Below are 26,149 nucleotides of genomic sequence, written 5' to 3'. Positions count from 1 at the left end.
CAAAGATGTTAAATAGCATCAGCCCCAATACTGAACCCCAAGGAACACCGCTCGTTACTGATCTCCACCTGCATCTTCTAAGAAACTCCAGCAAAGAGTCTCCCTCTTCCCAAATACTCATGCAGCCAGACGTACTGTGATTTCTATTACTGATTTATCCTAGGTGACACGTTTAAGGATGCCAGTGGTAAAATTGCAAACCTGAAGAACAAGAACTGTAAGAATATCTTTTGCATCATTCACTTTTTGGGTCAAGGAGCAACTGTTTGGACAGTATGCACAACAACACATCCACCTAATTGAGTTGATAGAAGCATTCACATTAAAAGAATGAACTGGATCTGAAGCTTTATTTGAATGCCACAGTCTTGCAGAAGAAAATGTTTTCTCGTGAACCTGTTTCTTTCTTAAGAACACATCAGAGAAATCAATGCAGTATCTTTCACAGAGTATTACACTATAGCATACAACGCACAAAATTTAGAAAAAGCGTTAACTGTGTAATCCTTTTTGAAAAGGAATAAACTTCTCCTTTTAAGCACTCAGCGATGACATTTTTGCACTAGAAAAAACACGCAAGCACTTTGCATTAAAAATGAACAATATGGCTTAACTAATTCTATACTTTTTTGAAAGAAGTGAATCTTCCTCTCTGGTGAAAATGTGAAAGTTGTTGGTGACATTGTAAGTGAGGAACAAACATGGTAATAAAGCATTCAGCACTGCTTACTGTTCACATGGATTCTTAAATTAGCCAGGAAACTTGCCTGCATTAGCACCGAATGCAACCTCGCTGAAACAGTGAGGCAGCTTCATAATTAGGGATGAATTATTAAAGCTAATGTTGTCATGAATTACATTCCATTTTGATTAATTTGAAACAAGCTATTTCTCCTTTGTTTTGACTTAGAGTAAACAACAACAAAAAAATACAACTTGGTGGTAATCACCATATCAGATCACAGCAGTAGCAGGTTGTTGTACCACTGCCCTTTACTTTTATTCAGCTGATAGTTTAAACCCTTTACAGCCAACTTGGCCAACTGCATCTTCAGAAGCCCACAGCAAGCACCAAGATTAACACAGGCTTTGACACAGGAAAGAAGAAAGGGAGTGAGGAAGCAGGGAGATGTAACTTAAGCAACTGGTCATCTGAGAAGCACGACTGGAGAGAATTCTGGCCAGCTGCTGCGAAGAGACAGCAACACCTCGAAGAAGAAATTAATTGTGCTGGTAGACAGAAACCGAAGCAAGCTGTGAAAAGTGACCACACAGACAGCCCTGTAACAACCAGATCAGATCTCAAGTTTCATGGGGCAGGAAAGGGAGAGCTTGTAGGTAATCAGGATGCTGACAGATCTCCAGTAGGCACTATCGCAGTCTGATCTTAGTCAGAGAGGGTATTTAAGACCGCAGGCCTATTATGACAGAGCCCAGCTGGGATTCTCCCAGGTAATTAGGAACTTCACAGAATTATCACATAGTCATTAACACCAGAAAACTGGACTGAGGAGGAATCACTGAAGCACTTGCAGAACCTACGAAAGCCCTACCAACACTATTCCAGTCCAAGTGCAGCTTAATAAATTGAAGTAAAGTTTTATTTTGAAAAAATGAGGTTTATAAGTAATCAACCAAATTAGAAGTAGACTTCATCAACAAATTGGCAAGTTTCAAAAATTATTTGGCATATTGGCCATCTGTTACTACTGTTACTGTTCTTTAAAAGTAGCAAGTGCAGACGCACACACACTGCATAAAGCGAGCAGGGAGGCTTGCACTCTAACATAGCGACACTGATTTCAGCATTAAATAGTGTTATTTGTATCTCACGTATATAGATCACCACTTCCAAGCCATTACATGAACTATATTAAGCACTTACGCCCACCACGCCCTTCAAAAGTATTCTTCAGGATGACAGATTTCCTTGTCTGGATGTCCCCAGACTATACAGCACTGCCACTGTACAAAGAAAATCAAATACATTCTGCTTTGCTAATGAATCATTGTTGTGTTCCGTTTACGACCATAAAAAGAAAGAATTTTACCCCCAGCCCTGGGCCTCATTAAGTTATTTATCTCCCTAGTCAGGACATGCTTGTTAATCAAGCCAAGTGCTGTATTCAGAGCACAGCAGCGAAGTTTTGTTCCTCTGTGAGACCCAAACTGCATTTTATTTCAGCTGCAGCGTACACACGAGAATGCTCAAAAAATGGAAGCATTTCAATTTGTGCAATTAAAAAAAAAAAACAAAAACAGAAATGTCCTATCTGTGATTTAAGCTGTGGAAAATATTTAGCCACGGGTAACGTTCAGACAATACATTTTTATCTTTTCCAACCTTTATCAGAGCGCTTACACAAATGCTTGCAGTAGCAATGCACCTACCAGAGGATGTGTTTGTTTCTACTTCCAAACGTCACACTGGGCAACCTCCTCTGCTGAGAGCAGCCCTACAGTACTGCAGCTGTGGGAAAAATCCGTCCCATACAAAAGGAAGGGATTATTTGCTATTAACTGCAGTTCCACGTGTGCAGTCCACACCTACATGTTTCTTCAGCTCCTCAGCTCGGATTCTTTCCCCTTGTAGACAGCTGAGTAAAGGCAAGCTTGCCCTGGTATGCAGGAACGTGCCTGGAGCTGCTGCCTCCATACCTGCCCAAGCCCAGGGGACGAACCAGAGGGGACACCAGCACATCCTTGCTGGAAAAAGAGCACCAGCAACAAGTCCGAGCAAACAGCCAGGCTGAAGGGTGACAGCAGCACTCCCTGAGATGCCCCAGACACCTTCCCACCACGGCAGGGCTCACCCTTAGCTGGCGCACCACCACTGACCTCTCCTCCAGTACGTGTCAGTCACTGGCTGATCCAAAACCAAGGCCATCTTCACAAGAAGCATCAGAAGGGGCTGATTCAAGAAATAGGGCAAGCTTTATTCATTCACAGCTTGTGTTGTCAGCCTGATCGTGAGCGAATTAGAATGAAGCATGCTGCAGCTGTAAGCGCGTGGTCACGGCCTGCCAGGTCCCACTGCTGGGCAGAAAGCTGATCCACGTGGGGCTTGGTACAAGAAGGTGCCAAGAGCTGGATGGCACCAAAGATCGCCAGCAGCGATGCCAGAGATGCAGCAGCTTGAGCAGGGAACCTAAGGCACTGCAGCAGTGACTCCTGAGTACTCGGTATTGATGTCTCCTTTAGGAACGGCAAGGCCAGGTGAATTCTCCTTCACGTACCCAAATACTGAACTGGATGGGGCAGGGGAACAACCTCTAGCAACACTTCAAGGGTAAAGAAGTTTCTCTCTTCCATCAGTGTGTACCTAAATCCACACACATGCAAATACACATGCAGGTGATCATATTAAGACAAGTTGCCTTTCAGTTACATTTTTCTTCATTTGGGACTACAATAATTCTGCTATTCTCAAGCCAGGCAAATTTGTTTGTTACCTGAAAATAAATTAATTTTACAAATGAGCTTAAACAACCACAGAAAGTCTAAGTAAATCTATCTTGGAAACGATTCTAATTTCTTAGAAGTCATAAACTGTGTTTTCTGTAAAGCATTTCTGTAATAACTCAAAGACTCGAGTCTTAGAGCTCCCCTACAAGCAAACTCCACTCCTTCTCCAAATCTCACAGTACCAATTACTCTGACAGATCAAGACAACCACATCTGAACATTTCTGGCTAACGTACCACGTGAGCAAAGCTCAAAACTACACTACTTGGCATCTGAACATTTTATACAGCAAAATACATACTCTGTGGTATGTAAGAAGCTAAGTTCAGCAATAAGGAAGAAGCCAAGCTAAACAGGGAACCATTTATTATTTGAAACAGTGCATACTACTTCGGTGGGTGAAGAAGAGGACTTGAGATGTTTATTGGTGGTGGAGACTGTAGGGATAAAGTATCTATAATAAGAGCATAAGAGAAATTTCAAGTTCTAAACTCTCTCATGGACTCCTATCCAATTGGTATGTTCTGGAGTCATGCGACTTAGGGAATTCTTGCAAAGTGTTATATGAATGCAAGCAAAAAAATTCACACTTCATCTTCAAGCTGCTTTGCCAGCGCTCCTCCTCTCTCAGGTATGACCGTTGTGCTTGCCCTCGATGTGGCAGGAAGCAATTTAAACCCCAAAACAATAAAAGTAAGGAATCCTGCTTCTTTTATGTGCATGGCCAAACCTATAGACACCACCACGGGATCCAGTGGTTAACACCTCCACTTATAAACACAAACCCCATCGTATCCACATGTTATCTAAGTAGCTAAGGCAAGTAACGTTACATAATTATAAAAATGATTAAGATAAGGTGGGTGTGACACCCTAGGGTGTTCACGGACACACAGACACCTAGCAGGTCTGTGATGTACGTAAGCCAAGCTCACAAACTTTAACTTTGAATCCACTCAAATCAAAACTCATCCATAATTAAGTTTTTAAACAAACAATGTTTCTCCACCTGTCAGTGGGACCAGCAAGTAGCTCAGTACAGGAATAAATCTTCCAGATGTAAGAAGTATCAGCACCACAAAACTTACAGCAGTTTTGATTTTTTACACTATTCAGCTGGCAATTGAACGAACATTGGGTACGCGCCATTTTAAAATGTGACTATTTAGTGCTTAATTTCTGATGTTGCAGCACTTCATACTTGAACAAAAACTTTTGGTCGACTGTCCAACTCAAAAGCCACCCAGACTTTGGGTATCTTGATAACTTTCCAGCTTCACGGGACTTCTAACATTACAGCACTTACAGTTTATAATAAAGAATACCTTGATTTAAGGATTAGCAAGTCCTGAAAATATTTGTTTTGCCACCGCTCATCTTTTCTTGAAGCTCTAGACTTGGAAAAGACTTAGGATTACATAAAACAGTGTATCTCAGAGAAGTATATAACAAGACATAGGCATCAGTAGAACAGATCTAATTTTTAACATGTATGTACACAAAAATATATGTAAATCCAGGTCTCAATACAAGGATCCAGCCCACAAAATTAACTCTGGAACCTGATCTGTGGGCTGTAAGCCCACAACGTCTTGGCTTCTGTTTAAAAGAAAATCATTTCTAGTTCTTTGATTTTTTTCCTGATGTTAGCTGATACAGTGATGGCTATTTAACTCTTCAAATGGCATACAAGCCACCCTTCCCCACAAAACACCCGTACTGATCAAGGTCCTTGAGGCAACGCTTTGAATTCAATGAGCTCATTGCCCCTCTCTTGTTCTGCGGTGTCATCATGATTTCAAAAACAGAAAACCCAAGAAGTAGTGGGAAGGGGTACAGGGTATAGGTCTAAGCCAATAAATCCAGTTTCTTGCATAGGGGAACATCACAGTCCTCCTCACTTGGTTTCCAACTCTCAGGGGTTGAACACAAAAACAGACCACCAAAAATCACCACCACCATGGCCAGCTCCCAGTACAGACCGAGTTACACAGAGCACAGGTGACCCCAGTTCTCTGCCCTGTCTCCGTGTCCTCCAGTTTAAGGGCATGGGAACATCTTCATTCTTTCCCTGCTCCACATGCAGTTCACTGCTAGAAGAACAGCTTTACATAAGTTAATACAAACAGAGAAGGAACAGTTTTTCTCAGCATCACTGACACTACTGTCAATTGAAACAAGCAGCGATTCTGTGCTTACTAGCACTAGCAAGCTTTACTTGCACTGTATGCAGCCCTTTACTTTCCTAACATTCACTCGTTATCATCTCTTAAATACCATTTATAGGGTAAGGGTTGTTTGGACCTTGAGGAAATCTGTGACCAGAGCTAATCCTTAATCAGCGAGAAACAGAACAAGATTTAATTCCTATCAGCTCCCCAAATACATTCAGCGTGTAGACTCAAGTGCTTGTGCTAGCACAAAGCAAAGAATGCAGAATTATTTCTTTGGAGGAAAGCGTTGTCTTAAGACTCTAACTACTGCATGAAATCAGTAGGACAACATGGACAGATATATCTGATTTCTTCTCTGAAGAACACTAATACCAACTAACAGGCAGTGAGTTTCATGGTAACTGCCTTGCAGACTGTACACTGTATGCTTTCTGAAATTAGCGACCAGAATTTGCTCTGAAATTGAATGAAAATTAAGAACTGGCCACAGACGTTTCTGTAGTATGTTAGGTATGCTTCATATACCTAATTAATGAATTGAATAAGACCAGTAATTAAACTACTGGCCATAGAATTTCACTGGCCACAAAGTTAAAGCTCTCCTTTTGTTTTCTTTTAGGAGTCTTCTGAATTAATTTTCTAATTTCCTTCCATATCCTTCTCCCACCTCAGCGTGTGACTGTGCAGCTGGGCTGAAGACCAGCGACAGTCGTACAGAAACCGCATGCTATCCTGAGCGACGCTCTCAGGCATTATTTGCAAAGCAACAAGCCTAGATACAAACACCAAAGAATTAATTCTCGTTGCACTGTACAGGCCCATTCTGGTTTTGTATCTTTCTTGCACCTGCTTCATTTCTCCATTTTTAATCCAACTGTGTACCTATACTGATACATTCAAACCACTCCGATAAATTTTCATTTCTCTTGATTTAGTGAAACAATACAAAACGTTGACCTGTGAGATTCTTTTTCCTCCCTAGAAGATTACAACTTAGGGAGTAGAAATTAAAGTGCACAGGAAGATGGGAAGCAACATATCCATGATTTTCCTTCTGTATTTGAACCTCTGAAGTTTGCCTTTGTAAGGCTTTGAGTTCACAAGACTGCTTTGAAAAAAATCTCAATTATTTTTGCCTTAGAGTTAGTTCAAAAACATCAACTGCCACAATCTTTATCCTTCTTTGTACTTTTTGTAAAAGGAGTTTCCTGTCAAAATCCTACATTTCAGATAGTGGGAAAAACAGACAATCCTCTTTATTTAGCTTTGAGTGCCAGAGACACACACACCTCATACAGAAGCGCGTAAACCATCAGTCAGAAGCCTGAAAAAATTCTTTTCATTTGAAGGCTAAATCACCTTACTGTGGTGCTACTATTATCTGGCTTTAAGAGCAACAGAGCATGCCACACATATGTATATGATTTAAATACATATTCGTTGGAAACTGCTGCCTTCTGTATTAGCTCTCATTATAAACTCATATTCATTGGCAGACACTGACTTTTGGAAACGCACAGCAAAAGTGAGCGGGAATATTAGTTGAAGTGCTGTGAACTGTTTGCTCCATGTAAGTACTGCTCAAATCGTACTCACCAGCCGAGGCACTTTCTTTTTCCATACAAACCGAGGAAGGATAAAGGCTGTGGTATTTACTTCTTTCAGGTCATGAAATATATTGGCTGTGGTCAGCTACTGAACTATGCACAAAGAGTTTCAGTAACTTTAATACTCTAGCCTCCAGGAACTCCACATTACTATCTGCCTGCAATTATTCCACCTCTCGGCCTTAAATTTCATGTGTACTACCTCAATGGAGCAAGAACTGCCTTTTGAATTGACGCAGCTGCATTTTTAAGAACATAATGCACAATAAGGAGGCTAAGATGCCTCCTGCTTGTCAGTCTCTAAGTTACTAAAGCATGCAATGATGTGCCAGGTGAATCAGGCAATGCCAGATGACACAGCAGCTCTAAGGCCATGAAAATGCTTGTTGTGTCTTTTTGGAGTCTTCCTATCCTAAGTGACTGCTGCTGGATGTGACAAACACTGACAACGCAGCCATACTGACCTCTGGAGAAAGGAAGGGATGATTCCAACCAAGTCTGTATTACCAGGACAACCCACTCTTTTGGATTACAAAGTTAAAATGTAGTCTTGAAAGCAAGCTTTAACACTTCTACCAAAACTTCAACTGAAAACAAACATCACCTGCTGTATCCCAATATCCAGTATCCTATGTGTCCTCATTCTAGCACTAACTGCCATCTTTTTGGTTTTGACACTTCAAAAATAATTTTACTGAAGCTTAGACAAGTGAGATTTACTGTGTCTCTTTTTTAAAAAAAAATCATTTCTTCCCCTTCAAGTATCAGTATTTCATTTTTTTTTTGCCTTTTTCATCCATCTCTGTACCTTGCAGATGATCATTAACAGAACGTAAGGATTTAGAAGTCTGACTAGGTCACTCCTCTGATGTATTTTTTCTCTGACAAAGGAACTGCCTACTATTCAGAAACAAAAAATAGCCCAGTTAGTACATTAAAGACCCCCAATACCAACTCCAAGGGTCTGCAACGTTAGGGCAGTTTTCATTCCCCAAACCCAAATCTGCTTCTCTTTGAAACAGTATTTCCTACATGTATGTTTCACTCTGGTGACTTCCCTTTAGGTGCAATAGTTATGAGCTCCAACTAATTGGCTGTTTAACTCTGGTTCAAAAGAAAAGAGACCAGTATTTCAGACAGGGCAGCTGGAGCAGATGATCGTTGTAGGTCCCTTCCAAATAACTCTCCTAAAGATTTTATTTATAGTAACACTTCCAGAAGTGTGCTATTTGTAGGGTAGGGAATAAGAACACCACAAACCATTTGCTACACGGGTCTGCGAGATGAATTGTTCACCAGTGCTGGAAACACACATACAGGCACATGCCCATGCTCAGCCTTCAAAGTCTCTGCCAGTCACTTCTTACACGGTACACGTGGTCACTGAAAGCTCCTACATTCAGGACCAGTACCATAAATGAAAGACACTGCTACATCTCAGAGGTACAGCACGGAGAAGGAAGCAGGGAGGGTAACTGAGCACAAACAACAGAGAACATCGTAGTGCACATATGATGATTCTGTAGACACCACAGCATTTTGAGATCTCAAGAAACTGGCAATTGAATTTCCATTTCAGCAGTTAAGCCATCATATAAAGAAGCTTCAAGAACAGTCTCTTGAATGTACAAGCTTATATGCTTGCTCCAAGATGAGATTAACATGTTTCTTTAAAAAATAAATAGAATGGTGCTTTTTAATACGGATAGATTCATTAGCGCAACACCTACAGGAAACCCATATAAACCCCAAGTACTTCACAGATCAATGAGTTAGAATATTTCAAACTATTCTATAGCATGCGAACAGCAATATGAAAATAAAGCTATTATACACAACAAACCAATTGCTTAGATCAGGGGCAAAGCAACATGGTGAGAAATAAAATGCCTTTATCAAAGGAGTGGAAAAACACTGAATGGCTGTTGTAAGAAAGACTTCTCTTTATGGGAATAAGTACACCAGGAGGAAACGCTCTCTATTCTTTTTAAGGATATTTTTTCCTCCCTCTTCAAGAGGGAATTTCTCAATGTGCAAGCAGAGGTGACAAGTCCTTGAACAGCATCAGAGCATGGGTAATCAAGTGCTACAAATTGCAAGACAGCCTAATTCCTGACAGAGCCCCTGAACCTAGGTGATAAAACACGAGGAACATAACTATATCTGAACTGATCTGCATTCGGATCGAGTAGGCAGCTGCTGATGTCTCCTCCAACAGTGGGATAAAAACTTTTTCAGGTAACAAAGCTGGTATCTTGCTGGTTCTTCCGAAGAACCTGAAGTTCACCAGAACCTTAGGTTCTTCTGTTCACCTAAAGGAACAACAGAACCATCTTTATAGCTGTTCAAAATATCATCACTCTCAGCCTCAGTGATGTACAGCTCCTTAAAGCTGAAGACCACCTTTCTTGTGAGCTGCTTTCTCTCCTCCTTGTTGTTCAGTGTTTTACCAGAAGATGGAGAACAAACCTTTCATCATGTATAAGAAGTCTTGAGAAGTGCTTAAACTTGCCTATGATTTGCAACTTGGGAGAAATAGAAGAAGTTGATACTTTTAAAAGCATTCTTCAGTTGCGGGTCCCATGCATTTGGGTTTGCTGCTATGAGAAGGAAGCTAGAGGCAGCTAAGGAACTACTGGGATGCAACAAGCATTAAGGTGCACATTGTGTGAGGACAGACCACTGAAGTGAGATGTCAGTCAAATGGAATATTCAAGGAGAAATTTGAATAGTTCTTGAACTAGTTCCACACGTTGAAGAAAACTTAATAAAATAATATCTAATTCAAACAAAGTCTACCTCAGATTTCCTGTGAGACTTCAATATCGAAGACATTTAAACAAGTACTACGGCTGAGATGATTTTCAAGGAGTTTTAAAGAGCAAACTACACCTCTACATTATTTTGCCTATCTATCACATCTCTGTAATGCATTAACCCTCTGGATCAAGGTATTTTTCCCCTACCACCATCACTGCAATCCACCTTTCCTTTCATTTCACGTTGCCTCCAACACAGAAGCTCACACAAACAGCCTGTTCTCCTTTCGCTTTTTCAGTTGGCATGCTTTATATGCAAAGGGATTCTAAGCCTAGCACAAAAATTACACAGAAAGCCATAGACATTCACAAAAGCTTCAGACAGAACGGAAACCTCTGACATGACCCAGCCCTCACAGATACGCCTAAATAAAGAACCAGATCATATCAAGAAGACAACAACATTAGTTTTTATCTTCATTATTTAGATCTGTGCACGGAGAGGTTGTTTTTACAACAAGTCAGAGAACTGCACTTCTAATTCATTTCCAAACCAGCTTAATTATGGAAATTAAGACTTACACCAGTTAACTTATTCTGTATTTGTTTACCAATTTGTTTACCGCTGTTATCTTAATTTTGTAGCTACACAAACACTGTGAGAGTATTAGCTCTTACCTGTTTGGTATTATCATGCCATATAATCCAGAACAGAACAAAACTGCAGCAGGTATGGAACACAAGACTGCATTTACAAAATAAAGGATTACATCACCAAATATGATCACCTCTTCTACTGTGCAGGTACTATCTAAATTACAGTTAGGATTAACACATGATGGAAGAACATCAGTTCCAATTTTTACTCAGTATTAGTTTTCAAAACCTTTCAAAATTAAGTTGCCAATGAACTATTTTTATTTTGAGTGCTGCTTTTGAATTGTTTCACAGTAAAGTTAAGCAAAGCACAGCTCTGGAAAGTCAAGATGTCCTTGGCTGAAGAGTCAGCTCATGCTGCTTTAATTCTTGTGGTGATATTGACTTGTGCCCAGAAGGGAGGGCTGAAGCCAGACTCAATTCTATCACTTACTACGAGATTGCATTTAGGCAATTATTTTCATTCTCAGTTTCTGCAGGCATCGTACAGAACTATCTAATTTTTTCCTCATTACTATTCCTCTTCTCCACTGAAAGGCAGCAGTTCCAACACTCCATGTTTTTACCTTTTCCTTCAAACAAAAAATTCCAGCTGCTCTACACCCCCATCCTTACACCATCAGCTGCTCTATCCTGCAGTTAAAAGCAGAGCAAAGCCAAGATTACTAAGCACTGAATTAGCGAATCCAAACACTACTCAGCAAAGTCGAGAGACTCATTCAGAAATGCAGGTTAGCAGCAAAAACTTCTAAACTACACACCATGGGAGTTTGCAGGTAACTGCTGGTCCACAAAGAGCTCACAGCGACTTCAGCACGATGCGTTGCAATGAAGACGGATCCACACAGCAGAAGAGCTGGTGCTGAGACCACAACACATCCACCCGTGGCTGACTAAGCCCCTCGGGGTGGAATGTGACTGACCAATAAATCCCTACGACAGAAAAAGGCTCTGCAGAGATGGGCAAGGAGGATGTGCCCGTGCAGCTCAGGGAATAACGCTGGGTGTGACTGAGCACAGCTGCTGCAAAGAAGCTGATTTTACCTCAGCACAAGGGGGACTGGAGAGTGGCCTTGGTTTTAGATAAGCAGCTATGAGCAGTTGAGTGGACCAACTGGCTGAATAAATCTTCCTATGTTCATTAAGCAAGTGTTAATGTCTCCCTGAGTTAGCCAGAGTGGCAAGTTGGGGGAGAGAATACATGGCTCAGCCCAAAGCACAGGATAACGTCTTAACAACTAGAAGAGCTCTGAACAGAGCAGTGGGCTTGAGCTTGCTTCAACCCACACTCCTCCCCAGCATCTGAGACACCCAAAATTGTGAAAGCAAAGCACAGAGACCAGTAACGGGCACACTTGTGTTAAGATCCTACCATCTACTGCAGTTGCTCTCTTGTGTTTGTATAGTTATTTCAGTGCACCGCTGTATCACTTTTCTAAATTAAAGCCCTGTGTAACATCATACATCTTCCAAGAAGAACACCTGGTATTAAGCATCCCACCGTCCATGCAGGGGATACCTGAAAGAACCTGGTCAGAGAGCACTGGACTCCGACAGCACCACCAGAGATCCCACCCGGGGCTGGCTTTCAGCTGGTTCCAGTCGCTAGATAACCTTGTAGTGGCTGAATTAGACCGCCTGCAAGCACTTCTGAGGCACAGCTCCTGGTTTAGTTTCACCCCAAACGCAGCCAATTTCCACACTGCCAGAATGCTCCACACGCTGTGAAATAACGTATGGTAAGCAGGGCTGCTGAGATCACCACTTTCAAAACAAAGCTCTGGTCTGAGCCACACTGCTAACATACAGGCACCTGCTATTTTGGTGCACGCAGCCTTTACGGATATGCTACGTTATCTGGAAGCTGTTCTTTCAGCCATTTACTTTCATTCATCTACTGAACACAGATGTTCACGACAATACTTGTGTTAGTGTATAAACACATTTACATGCCCTTGCCTCTATTAATGTTTCTCCTTCTGGAACACAAACAGTCCACTCTGTACTCGGTGTGAAGTACCACACAGGTGATGGCACTGAGATGTTGTATGGTATCTGCTGTACCCAGACACGTAGGTATCCACGCTCTGCTGTAAATGACTGTCACTTCTCAAGAACTAATATGGTTAGGTGTTAGCTCAAGCACTTTCTACTTGCAGTTTTCTGAGCAGTTTTAAAGGTAATCTGTAAAACAGTATTGCAAAATTCCATACGTCTGCAAGCCTCGGGCAATATACAATATATACATTTTAAATAAGCATTCTCTCCTCACCACCCTCTTCGTTTTTCTTCAGTCTGAGTTTCCAGAACAACCACATAAAGCTGAATCGTTGTCTATCACACCAGAACACAAAGAATACATTGCATTACAATGGCACAATTTTCTTGCTGCAGAACTGCAGAAATAAGACACAGACCTAAGGTTTATGCTCAAGCCTTGCCATAAAGGGAAAAGGAGATGCACAGAAACAGCAGGAAATCAAGCCCTGTATGCTTATCTTGCAGTAACTCATTTGTATACCCATACTGAAGGAAAGCTCTCCTTCTGGAGATTTTCAAAGGCAACAGTAAGTTAGTTCAGAAAAATAACTTTTCCAGGAAAAGGTACCTGCTAAAGAACTAACTTCTAATTAATTTTCATGTAATAAAGAGAATTAGAATATACCTGAAATCCAGTAAAGTTTATCAATTACCCTGCAATGAATGATTCACCTTCTCATTGTTTTCAACCCCTTCATACATCCCTATGTACAAAATATATATTATATATAATGTATACGTACATCCACTATATACAGTAGTTTATTTTACAAAATAAGTTTCTTGAATATCATCCTATGAAAATTAAAAAACATGGAAATTGAGGAAGAAGATAAAAAGTCAATAATCACAGAATCACCATGGGGTTGGAAGGGACCCTTAAAGCCCACCCAGTCCCACCCCCTGCCATGGGCAGGGACACCTCCCACCAGCCCAGGTTGCCCAAAGCCCCATCCAGCCTGGCCTTGAGCACCTCCAGGGATGGGGCATCCACAGCTCCTCTGGGCAGCCTGTGCCAGGGCCTCACCACCCTCTGAATGAAGAATTTCCTCCTAACCTCTAATCTAAATCTTCCCTCTTTTAGTTTAAAACCATATCCTCTTGTCCTGTCATTATCTGACTGAGCAAAAAGTTGCTCTCCATCTTTTTTATAAGCCCCCTTTAAATATTGAAAAGCTGCAATGAGGTCACCCTGGAGCCTTCTCTTCTCCAGGCTGAACAAGCCCAACTCCCTCAGCCTGTCCTCAAAGGAGAGGTGTTTCAGCCCCTTGATCCCTCACAGCCCTCCCTCGCCCTGCTGGCCACACTTCTTTTGATGCAGCCCATTATGCCGTTGGCTTTCTGGGCTGCAAGTGCACACTGACAGCTCATGGAGAGCTTCTCATCAACCAACGCCCCCAGGTCCTGCAACTCAGGGCTGTTCTCAATCCATTCCCTGCCCAGCCTGTATTTGTCCTTGGGATTGCCCTGGCCCAGGTGCAGGACCTTGCACTGGGCCTTGTTGAACCTCATGAGGTTCGCACAGGCCCACCTCTCAGGCCTGTCCAGGTCCCTCAGGATGGCAGCCCTTCCCTGCTGCGTGTTGGCCACACCACACGGCTTGGTGTTGTCTGGACGATAATGATAATTGTAATGAGCTACTTTTATTTTTTTATTTTTTATTATTATTATTTTTTTCCCCTAAAAACATACTCACAGATCTATTTAGGTCTTCTTCATGGAAGTCTTTTACAAATCTCATAGTTACCATGATCATGTACTAACTGAACAGCTTTCATTACTCCCGAAGATGCAGGAGTACAATCATTATTTGAACTCCCTCCTCCTTTCCCTACATTCGTTCCCATCATGTTATTTAATGATCTTGGTGGTTCTCTACAACTACATGATTATAGCTCACATCTCTCTGTTGCACATCTACGTGAAGGAGACTTAGGACTAATTGCAGGAAGAATCCATGCAATGATGATTGACAAAGAAACTCACACTGTGATTAATTTAATTTTAAATTCTTCTTACAAGTCCGTTTGTAAGGAGACGAGTGCCCCAAGTCTCCAGTGCACAAGCACTTGTAGTTAACCAGGCCTCTTACCACCTATTTCTACTTCACTGTGCAGGTAAAGTAATTGCCGTGACAAAGGAAAAGATTATCCAGCTGCATTTTCCAATGCATGCAACTTCACAGCAAATTACCACTGCCCCCAAATCACTGATGCTAAACCAGGACAGATACAAGAACGCCACCCGAAGACATATTTACATTTCTAAGGCAGAGTCTGCACTGGAGCAGGGGCTGACAGAAGCACCTCAGCTGCCACAGAGGCAGAAACAGAAGAAAGGCTTGAGGGGCTCAAGGCTGCCACAACTCTCAGAGCCATAATTAGGCCGCCTACCATCACCAAGAAAATATCACAAATAAAGACAGCGAGGAACGGAGACGACTCTCTCTGGAAAGTTAATTAGCAAACACGGAACTTGCTGTTAATTGATAGAGAGATGCTTTTCTCCCCAGATATACGTCAAAGGAGCAAGCACGCTGTATGTTTTTCATCAGGGCACGCTGCACATACTTCATGAGCTCAGACTGCTAATTATTAAATTGAGAGAGGCAAAATAAAAGGTGCCTTTCTTCCCATTGATTTTTAGTCACTATTTTGATTATGATTTGAAACCCAGCTAGTTTTAGAAACAGAAGTAGAATTACCTACAAAATGAATGGCCAGTCTCTGCTTAAATCCATAAACTGCTTCAAAAAAAAAAAAAAGGTAATTACTTAAAATATCAGGAAATGACTTCATTAAGTCTCATCCTTTGTCACACACAGTAGCAGAAAGCAGAAATTATCCTTCCTTAGGCTTGCCTTTAATCTTTTAGCATTTTGCATTCAATATGCTCTTTCTGATCTTGTCAGCGGTTACGATTTCTCTCTTGCGTCCTTACATAAGGGGAGAAGTTACAATAGTGCCAGGCTACATTTCTCTCTACTCGAGTTTTCATCCAGGCCTCAGATTAATGTTGTCCTCCCAACCTTCATGTTTTGGTGTGTTTAGTTAAAAACAACATTCAGCAGTTGGCTATTAAACAGGCATTTCAGGAATGTGGTGGGATGTTCATTACAGTAAACTTTTATCCACTGCCAGGAAATGCAATTTACCTATTCTTTTAATTATCAGACTGGCATATGGGCAGATTAAAAATAGGAAGACAGCCAAAAATAACTATTACTAATCTGAAAAGATGTGCATTTCCTGGAATATAGATGACTTGAACCTGTTCTGGTGGGTCAAGTAAAATGAGATGTTACAAATATTTCTGTAGTTCATCTGCTTAACATACTTGCATTAGCCGTCTATCAGCCGTATGCAACTTCCTCTAGCACTACTGAAGACCTTTTTTAATTCTGATGAGAACCTAATTGATGATCTCCTCCTCCACAGAAAGGTTACTTGTCATTTTAGCTTGCCTGTTCAGTACGGTCAAACTGGCATCCCAGAGGATGCTTCCATTTGATCCAAATTTCCTGTGCAAGAACAAGGCAACGTCTGCCTGATTCACAGGGAGTCCAATAACCAAGCGTGTCCTTACAGCAGTGCCAAGGTACAGCCACTACGTCCACGTGTGAGGAAGGAGAGGAGCCAAGTTTACACTCTATCCCATTAACAAACAGCCCATAGCAGAACCAGGAGCTCCTGCCATCACACCAGTAGGATTTGTAAAGTCCACCTGGGTATCCAGAAGCAGGATTTAATTGCCACACCAGTTTCAACTAGATCAGTAAGTAAGTTCCAGGGCTGCAGGACATGGAGATGAAAAAAAAACATACATCTTCACTATTATGTACTCATATGGATTTTTATCCCAGCTATTCCCTTTGTAACTATTGTCCCCCAATGATAAAAGAAACAAGTTCAGATTTTCTCTTCTGAGTTTCTAAATATTTTCTCTGCTTGTCCTCTTCCTTGTGTTCGTTCTGTTACAAAACAGCTTACTATCACAAATTCCTGAGGCAAGCAGCGATCACAGGAAGGAGGAACTCCTTATTCATAATTTGATTTAATGCCTGGTCACTGAACGTACTTCACTGATTCACGGAAGTGATATTCAGTGCATTGGACGCATAAATATCCAACGTGATTTACCTGCTCCCCAGAATAAATAGCTCCAGACAGGGCATCATCAAGCCAGAAATATAACATACTACAAGACTACATAACCGCTATAGAAGAGAAGATAGAGAAAAAAGATTGATTGGAATAAACCTGCAAAATTTACAGCCACAGTGTTTTTGCAGGTTTAGTCCTATTTCCTACTGGATGAGACTTATTGTCATGGAATAATTGTATAAAGTCCCATCATCTTTTTGATGTCACATATGCCTTTCTTTGTGAATGCCTTTGTTCTGCCGAGTACTAGGTATTATTAGATTAACTCTTCCCAAATGAAAGCAGTGCAGTTCATCCGTAGAGATGAAAGATCCCAGAAGCAATACCACAGAGTTGTCTTTAATGCATATTTGGAAAGGCAAATAGAATAGAAAAAAAGCATTCCACGCCTCAGAGAAACACCTGCATGCTTCTTAAAACACATTAAGTTCTTAACATGTACAAAGACACAGACTTAATAAACAGGGCATACTATTTTACAAGGCTGTTCTAACCCACATTTTTACCTATTAACTTTCCAAGTCATTATACATCTCTATTTAAGAGCTGCTGATGACACAAGAACGTCACGCCAGCTTCCCTCACAAAAACTGAAGCATTGTAACACCCTGTACTGTAACTGCTCAAGGATTTTCACAGAGACCTTTATAAACAGGACTAGGATAATAAAGATATAAAATCAATGCCTGGAGCACTATTTCCTGACGATATGCTCTGTACATACACAAATTTCCAATAGCATTTGTGTCTTGTGTAAGACTTCAGAAACAACATCTTGCTGCCTCCTACTCGTGGTACCAGTTTGATCCCTAATCCAACAAAGTCTTACAGAGAATCACCTGCTATATAGACCCTGTATGTATAAAGTCTCGAGTGAATATCCACACACAGATATATATCATTTAAATAGCAAAGCAAGTGGAAAAGGCCACATGAAACTCCTTGTTTCTCAGTCGCAGTGGAAGTAAAAGATTCTCCTAAAGAGCTTTTTTTTTTTGCTGTCTTCCCTGAAGTTTTACAGTCACGAGCTGTTCATTCTCTAACGAAATAATAAAAAGTTTCAGAAAATGTCCTGAACAAAGAGATAGATGCCTTCCTTACAAGAAACACGACATGGGTGTTTTGATGAGATACCTTACTGAACATGAATATTATCAAAAATACACTCCTTATACAGTCCTGCACAATAAAGATATTAAACATTCATTATTTTGTGTTTTTTTAAGCAGTGAAGGCTAAACAGTAAAGCTTAGATAATTGCCCTTTTACAAAGCAACATTATTGATATTGCTTCAAAAGTGGGGTAAAAAAGTCTGGATTTGTGAGGAAAAAAACTAATGGCAGAAATACATTCGCCGGTACACAAGTACCTTGTATGTTTAATTATAGTAGTACAGATGCAAACGCCGCCACCTACTACGATTAAATTGAAGTCTACAGTAAGGTCTTCAGATTTTTATTTTTAAATAGCTGAAGGGTTAGGTAAAGCAAGATCCCCCCCCCCTTTTTTTTTTTTTTTTTTTTTTTTTAAAAAAATCTCCCCATCTTTGTAGGATCAGTGTCAAAGATGCTATGGAGCAAAATTAGCTAATCTACACTTCATACCCAGCAAGTATTCATTTTTGGTTGAAAGTATTTCCTCTTCAAGAAATGGCAGTTTGCTGATAGGAAGGATTTTCTTAACTCCAGTAAAAACATCACGTAACTTTAATCCAGCAAAAAATCTGCATCAGGGTAACTATGAGGCAGCCTTACATGGATAGTCACCGTCTTACTAAATTGCTTGTTCAGAACTGCGATGATTGGAGAAGGACTGAGGAATAGCTTTGAGAACATAAATGGTGCTTCCATCAGGAAAGGAATATGCTACTTTCCATGTCTATTAGGGAGGGGATAAATCATAATAGTCTTAAATTCCCCCAAGAGATTAGAGATTAAATTTGGAAGCAAGGGAAACAAAACCTTTACAGACAAGCATAACTGAACCAAAACGTACGATCTATAGGGTTTGGGGAATCTTTCTTACCAGAATTTTCCGAGAAAAGGTTAAACAAGCATTTATAGTATTTACACCAAAAACTAATCCTGCTTTTGAATCACGGTCTATGTGACCGAGATCTCTTCCAGATGCACGTTCTGTGTTGGGAGCGCACTGCCAAACCCAGCCAGTTCAAAAGGGAAGTTTTCCAAATTGAAACACGGAATTATCGTGACCGTTTTGACTTAACTTCTACCTTTATTTGAAGAGTTTTAAGTAAAGAAGAAAATTTTATTCCTGGTTTTGAATAAATTGTTATTCATTTTTACACTGACAGCAAGTAAAAGGAACAATAATGAAAATACAATTCCTATTGCAGTAGATCTTAAACTCGTTTTAGTGGCAGTTTTGAGGTAGAGTCCCTGCCACCTGCCCAACAACACTATTAGAAGGCTGCTATTAAAGATTCGGCTCTTTTCATATGCAGTTTATAAAACACACACACACCTAAAACTAATTGCTCAAGTTCTAGTTGTCCAAGTAAGCTAATAAGTAACTGGGTAATAATTCAAACAAACTACAGAAAACTACATTTTATAAAGGTGATCAGACTTGAGCTATAGCACAAATAAGTTAAGACATGAGTGAAATACACATTGAACTGAATGCACCACCTGAATGTGTTCGCTATCCCAAGAAGTCAATGCGTATCACATCCCAGAACTTCACACTCAAACATATTTGACTGAAATTATCATCAAGACAAAATAAAGGACTGACAGCATAGCAGAAGGTTTAGCATGAGTAGGAAAGCACATCAACGTGATTCTGATTTTCAAAGAGATTCACAGGTAGGAAAAATTAACTATTTCAATCACATCCACTTACTTTGATACACAAAGTTCTTATTAATTAAAAAAAAAACACCTTATTGGACAGAACTCAGAAGTTCTAGTGAAAATCAGCTCCTATCTGGCACAGTGCTAAGTAGCTCTGCCATTACTGAGGACAAAAACTAAGAACAATCAAGGTCATTGGTTAGACTTACCCTGAACTGTGAGGGTGCTTTTCCTAAGCACAGACACATTATGCCCAGATAAGCACCCATACCACGTTTATCTGGAAAGATGACAATTCCCTTGACTCTTACAGTTTAACATAAAAACCAGGGGGTGTCTTTTTTTCAGGTCAGTAAGGTAGTATGTGACTTAACGTGGCAGGTCCGATAGTGATGAAAGAACAGAAATGTGCCTGAAGCAGCTCAAAGTCTGAACAAGGTTTTGCAGTGCTTACAGGTGCTTTTCTTTGCACCCTTGGGAACGTGTGTGATATGCTGCCGGTTAGAGGATTCACTGCGATTTCTGGAAGCTGTGTCTCCTGAACAGCAGATGACCTAGAGGTCACAGGGACTATTGTAAAACAGAAATATTAGAAGTCACGATGTGAATCTTACGCCCACAGTGGTACTGTATGTAAAGAAAATCTACTGTGAGATCAGGAAGAAACAGCGTGGTAGAAGCAAAAGCGCAGAGATGGAGACATCAAAACAGAAGCCTTTAAGGGTTAGCTCGGTGCAGAAATCACTCACTGGACTCTAAAGAAAATACTTTTCACATGAAAAATGGAAGAATGCTGTAGAATTTGTGCATACTCAAAAGAAGATACAGAGACCTGATTACGCAGGAAATCATTAAACTGAAAGCTCAAGAAATAGCAAGAGCACAAACCATTCCACTGAAAATACTCTAGGCCACCGATGGTTAATGCATAATAATGTGTCTTCACAGATTCTGCTTACAAGTGAAGAACTTTACCTTGCCAGCATCCATCACCTGATTTCACCAAAAAGTCACTTTACTCCAGCAGAAAGTGACAGTATCATCCAAAGATCACGATTAGCTGTTGAGCTAAGCAAAATCAAGGCAGGATGCTGCATTTAACGAAGAGTTTGGTGAATGTTGTCTGGAGTAAGCAACCGGGCGTGCTATTAAGAAACATAGGAAACGTCTTGTACTAGAAGAGCACCTGAAATTTTGCTGATGGTGTTTTTCACTGCCAGTGAATACTGATCATATGGTCTCATCAGGAGGAAGGACATCACACAGGTGCTCGATGAAACAGCAAACAAGTCTTTCAAAGGCTGCTGAGGTCTTCATACACACAATGACTCCTTGCAAGGGATCGTACTCTAACTCCAACAAGAAAAATAAAGACGCCTTCTGAAACGCTCTTTTGTCATTAGATTAAGACAGTCTGGGTTTGGATAAATCCAAAAGTTGTAGTCGAAGGATTTAAGAAAGGCTTTATTTCCAACTTCTATGGACAGAACTGAAGATTATTTCAGTCATTTTGAGTCTGAAGGGAAAGCTGAGAATGTAGATACTAAAAGCGAGGAAGATGACAACAGTGAAGAACATGACAGCATCATAACATTGTGAAGAGCCTGAGCTATAAAAACCAAACAACAATTCAGGCGCAAGAAGAAAGTCAGAGTAACTTCCAGTACAGACAAATCACTGGTGATTACCTGTAATCAGTACGCAATAAAGTAATAAAGTTTTCGCTAATTATTATCAGATTAGTATTTCCCAACATTATCAAGACCTAACCTAGCACGTTAAGACATGAGCGGAGAGGAGGAGAAGTGGGGTAGGACCTGAAGGTATCAAGGTAGTTTTCTCATAACAGGCAGAAAACAGTGACAAGATAACCAACAGATGAGGCAAAAAAGCACAGGTAGAGTTCTTGAAGAAGGACAGCACAGCAGCCCAGATTATTTTCAGAGTTTTAACGTAACTCACTAGTTGTTGACAACTTGCACATCAGTACAACAAACCTGACAACCTCTTAGTTCGGGAGAGTTTGTACCACAAAGTACAGCAGGAGAAAAAATATCCTCTGTAGGAGATTCAGAAAATAGATGAGAAGTCAAAACTAGTAACAGAGGAAAGACTGATAATATCAAAGATGTAACACACCAGCTACAGAAGGATACTCAGGGTAAGCAGAGGCACCCTCAAAGACCTCACAACTAATTAGCTAGAAAAGAAATTTTGTTACCAATTTAGCATTTAAGAAAATAAAGATTACCACAGTCAGCGAGCAGTGGAAAGGAGCGCAGCCCTTACTGAATATGCCCCCTGGCATCATGTTCCCCTAGCTCTCAGGGGAAAAACAGATAAAAGTCATTTTGCTCTTCTGTAACTAAATACAATCAACAGATACCCTTGAAGAGCAAAGCCTGGAAAGAATCTAACCAGCTATGGCATGGTGACAACAAAAATCCCTCCTTGGACCACTCTGAACTCTTGCAAAATTCACACTCTCAATTTCTAGTCGCTCCAGCTGAAGATGCTTGTTTTGTCTGCCCGTCTGCACACACTGTTTGTTGACAACATAACTGTTTGCCATGAATTTGCTAATTACAAAATTGCAACACAAGAGCATGAACCACAATTAAAAAGTCATTCTACATATATCCGTAACAATGAATTTGGCTTGATAACAATTAAAAATAATGCTCTCTACCGCATCCTGACAAGGGAGAACACAACAATTATGCAGATATGGTACGAGATCAAGGTACAGTCTATAATCCACTTAAAATTTAAGAATAATTGTAACGTTTCACTGTGCAGTCAGCAGCAAGGACAGAACCCAAATATTTATAGCTAATGGAATGCTTCATATAAAATTCATCAAAGTAAACTTTATTCTTCCGAGAGAAAAAAATGTTCTGGAATAGCATTATTTTCCATCAAGGCGCAAGGTTTTCTAGTGTAAGGGTCCTGTTTTTCTGTGCTTCCAACAACTAATCTACAATGCTGGGTTATAATAGTTGGAATAGTTTAAACAGATTTCTAAAATCTAGATAAGGGATTTGGCTGCACATCTCCCACGTCATTTAATGAGAGTAGGATAGTTAAATCCCTCATTTCCCTTTGAATCCAAGTCTCTTTCAGTGCTCTACTGCAGATTCTTTAGCTTCCTCCAGTATGTAAATATGCTTATTTCTCACACATTATGCTACCAACTTTATTAATAAAAAAAATCAATTTATGGCTACAAGCTATGTGGTTGCTGGTTTCTCCAGTGTCAACACCTGGCAAAATCAAATAAGGACACGAGATTTCCAAGTAGTTCTGCGTACTTACTTCATGCCTAGAAACTAAGTATTGAAAATAAAGAGAAACAACAACCCCAAAACACGTACGTGAAGTCACACTGAGATAAACACTAAAATGCTTCTTCAGCACAACACTTCCAGACTGTTAAGAGATGCTTGGTTTTGTACATATGGTCAGACCAATTATTATTCTTGTACGTATACACATTAAAAGACTTTATCCTAGAAATCACAGCAGGTGCACTTAAACTTATTTAAAACACAGACTTCCGAGATGGCTTTTACCATTACATGAATCTTCTATAGCCTCTGTCACGTAGTGCATGCTCAGTAGCTAAGCCTACTACCTAGATCACGAATGCAATTTTGTGTTAGCTCCAATGAAGCATTAAAACCATCGAAGAAGCTGAAGAGGTATTTTGGCACTACCAGCACAGGTGAACAGATTAAGAAACCAAAAACACCTCCGTTGAACCAGCAGGAAAAGCCCCCACCCAACAGCATTACCACTCGTTACATCGAGCATCTGTTTAGACCTCAGCCTGAAGTGTGAAAAGCAGCATCTTTCAATACTGCCTGGCATGTCTCCACTCTCAGTGTTACACATCAGTCTCCAGCCTGCAGAAACACACACAGCCTCCCACTAACCTTGGTATAGAAGTGACGGTAACACATCTCCAGATAGCATAGATTTTTATCTAAGTCAATGTCTACGTAACTTTTTGGTACAGAAGACTTGTTCGGAAAAGGTGCGAGTTTCAGAAAGAATTAACGAATTCAGGCCTTACAATGGACCTCTATTAGCGGCCACTAAAATTATAACCATAATAATTAGGTTTTGCTCAACTTTAACATCAAGTAACTACAATGTCACTCCTTAAGCACACGCAAGCATAATTTAAGCGATAAATTTGCTTTTGACACTGCTGATCTACTTGGTAGCAGTCACAAACGGTGTCTTCATTCCCACTTACCCAACCCCATCAGATCACGAACAGCTCATTCAAAAGTCAGAAGCGGGCCAGAGGCAGGAAAGCCAGATTTCCACCTCAGCACGTCCAAATTTAAGAAAGTGGTCACAAAGCTTGAGCAGGCTGAGAACAAACACAGCGATCTGAGCCAACCTAAACCCATCTCGTTCCCGTGCATCTATGCAGGCATCCTACCCCAGTGCAGCGTGATAAATTTTGGTGAAAGAGAACCTAAAACACAACTGCTGTATATGTGACATGAAATATGAGAACGGTGCATGCTCAAAATATTTAGTAGTGAATCTCCCTGGTTACCAAAAAGTAGTGCCCAGTTTAATCCAGAAGTGACAGACATGCAAATGAGCATGCTACAATGGCTACCACCAGGAATAAACTCTTTAGAAGAGGAGATATAGAATCACAAATGAGACAGGAGTAAAACCGATCTTTGAATTGCCTCCTGGCCATTACACCTTTTGGAAAGTTGTCTATGGTCCACGAAGGGTTGGCCGCAACACGTAAATAGATGTTACCACTGTTATTGGATATGCTGGTTGTGAAAATTGAGATTGAAGCTGAAGCAGTTTTTGCAAATTTCAGTGCTTCAGGAGTAAAATACGTAAGAATTTGTTGTAGAGGTTGTGCCATACCCAATGCTGGATGAAGAAGGATACATAAGAGAAACGGGGATGCTGTTTAAGCGCGTAGATGACCAAATGGGAGCAGCCTGCCCTAGCAGCAGGCAACGCCATGAAGTTTGCTCAGCCAGGGATGCTCGGCGGGGTCACCAGTTCAGGAGAGGCACCTGCCGAGGGCCCTGCCCGGGGCCTGGCCATGCCCAGGCACCCACACAATGGTGCTGAGCCTCAGCCCCCAGGCGGGACCCGGCTCCCTTGACAGGGCGAGAGGCAGCCCCATAAACCTTCTGCTGTCCCCGGGGGCTCCAATTCAGCCCCCTCACCCGTGGGGGGGCGAGACAGGGAAGGGGAAGAGGAGGAGGAAGCAGCAAGGGGGGGGGGCTCCCCATGGCTCCTCACCCCCAAACCCCAGCCTGGGGAGGAGGAGGAGGAGGAGGAGGCAGGCGGGGAGGGGGGGCCGGGAACAAAGGGCCCTGGGATAAAGCCGAGCGGCGGAGCGCAACAAAGGGGCCCGCAGCCCGCCGGGGGGAGGCAGGGAGGCGGCCCGGAACCCCCGGGGGGATGAGGGGATGAGAAAAGGGGGGGGGGGGGGAGAAAAGAACCGTTGGGAGCCAACCGCCCCCGGCCAACCGCCACCACCACCCCCCCCCACAGACACACACACACACACACAGTGAGGGGAGGGCAGGAGGGGGCCCCGCTGACCTGGCAGAGCTGCTGGCAGTACTCGCTGGCCGCCTGCACGGCGGGCTGGCCGCTCTCCCGCAGCCCGGTCTCCAGCTCCAGCAGCCGCTCCCGCAGGCGCCGCAGCTCGGGCAGGCCCCGCCGCCCGCTCTCCGCCGCCTCGGCCTCCTCGTCCGCCATCTTCGCGCCCCGCTCCGGCGCGTACGCAGCGCCCCCCCCCCCCCACCCCCACCCCCCCCGCCCCGTGCTGCACCTCCCCCCCCTCCCTCCCCTCCCTCCTCTCCTCCTCCCTCTCGGCCTTCCCGGCCCCCTCCTTCCTCCTCCTCCTCCTCCTCCTCCTCCTCCTCCCCCCCCCCGCGCCGCGTCACGTGATTACACAATGCCACGTTCCGGGGAGGGGTCACGTGCCGCGAGGGGAGGGGAGGGGAGGGGAAGGGGGGGGGAGGGAGCGCGCTCCCGTCTGCCCGCCCCCGCGCGCGGTCACGTGGCGCCGCGCCCCGCCCTGCCGCCGACGGGTTTTGGCGGCAAATGGCGCCTCCTCCTCCTCCTCCTCCTCCTCCTCCTCCTCCTCCTCCTCCTCCTCCACCCGGCTGTGCCTTCCATTTTGTGCGCCCTGGGGAGCCCCCGGGGGGTGGGGAGGGTGCTGTGTCTGCCCCAACAGCCCAGGGAACACCCTCGGCTCTTGAGGACACCAGAAGTGCTCATGGTGTTCAGTCACGCGAGGGGAAGATGGATCCGTGGTCCCCAAGCTTGTGTGGATGTATCAGAGTCACAGAATCACAGAATTTCTAGGTTGGAAGAGACGTCCAAGATCATCGAGTCCAACCTCTGACCTAACGCTAGCAGTCCCCACTAAACCATATCCCTAAGCTCTACATCTAAACGTC

The 26,149-nt window shown here is 42.2% G+C and overlaps 1 protein-coding gene across 2 annotated transcripts in view; it reads right to left on the bottom strand.

Moving 5' to 3' along the window:
- ZNF292 (zinc finger protein 292) overlaps positions 1-25,453 on the bottom strand; it is a 57,511-nt gene extending 32,058 nt beyond the window's left edge. For both annotated transcript variants that reach the window (XM_084285156.1, XM_084285157.1), the window contains exon 1: positions 25,284-25,453. In XM_084285156.1, the coding sequence (XP_084141282.1) occupies positions 25,284-25,442 (159 nt within the window). In that variant the 5' untranslated portion in view covers positions 25,443-25,453. The remainder of the gene's footprint in view (positions 1-25,283) is intronic.
- Between the last annotated feature and the right edge of the window lie 696 nt (positions 25,454-26,149).

This window comes from Netta rufina (genome assembly GCF_964035555.1).
Source record: "Netta rufina genome assembly, chromosome: 3".
NCBI classification, from domain to species: Eukaryota; Metazoa; Chordata; class Aves; order Anseriformes; family Anatidae; genus Netta; species Netta rufina.
The sequence above is the reverse complement of the archived record's forward strand: the minus strand, read 5'-3'. Positions and strand labels throughout refer to the sequence as shown.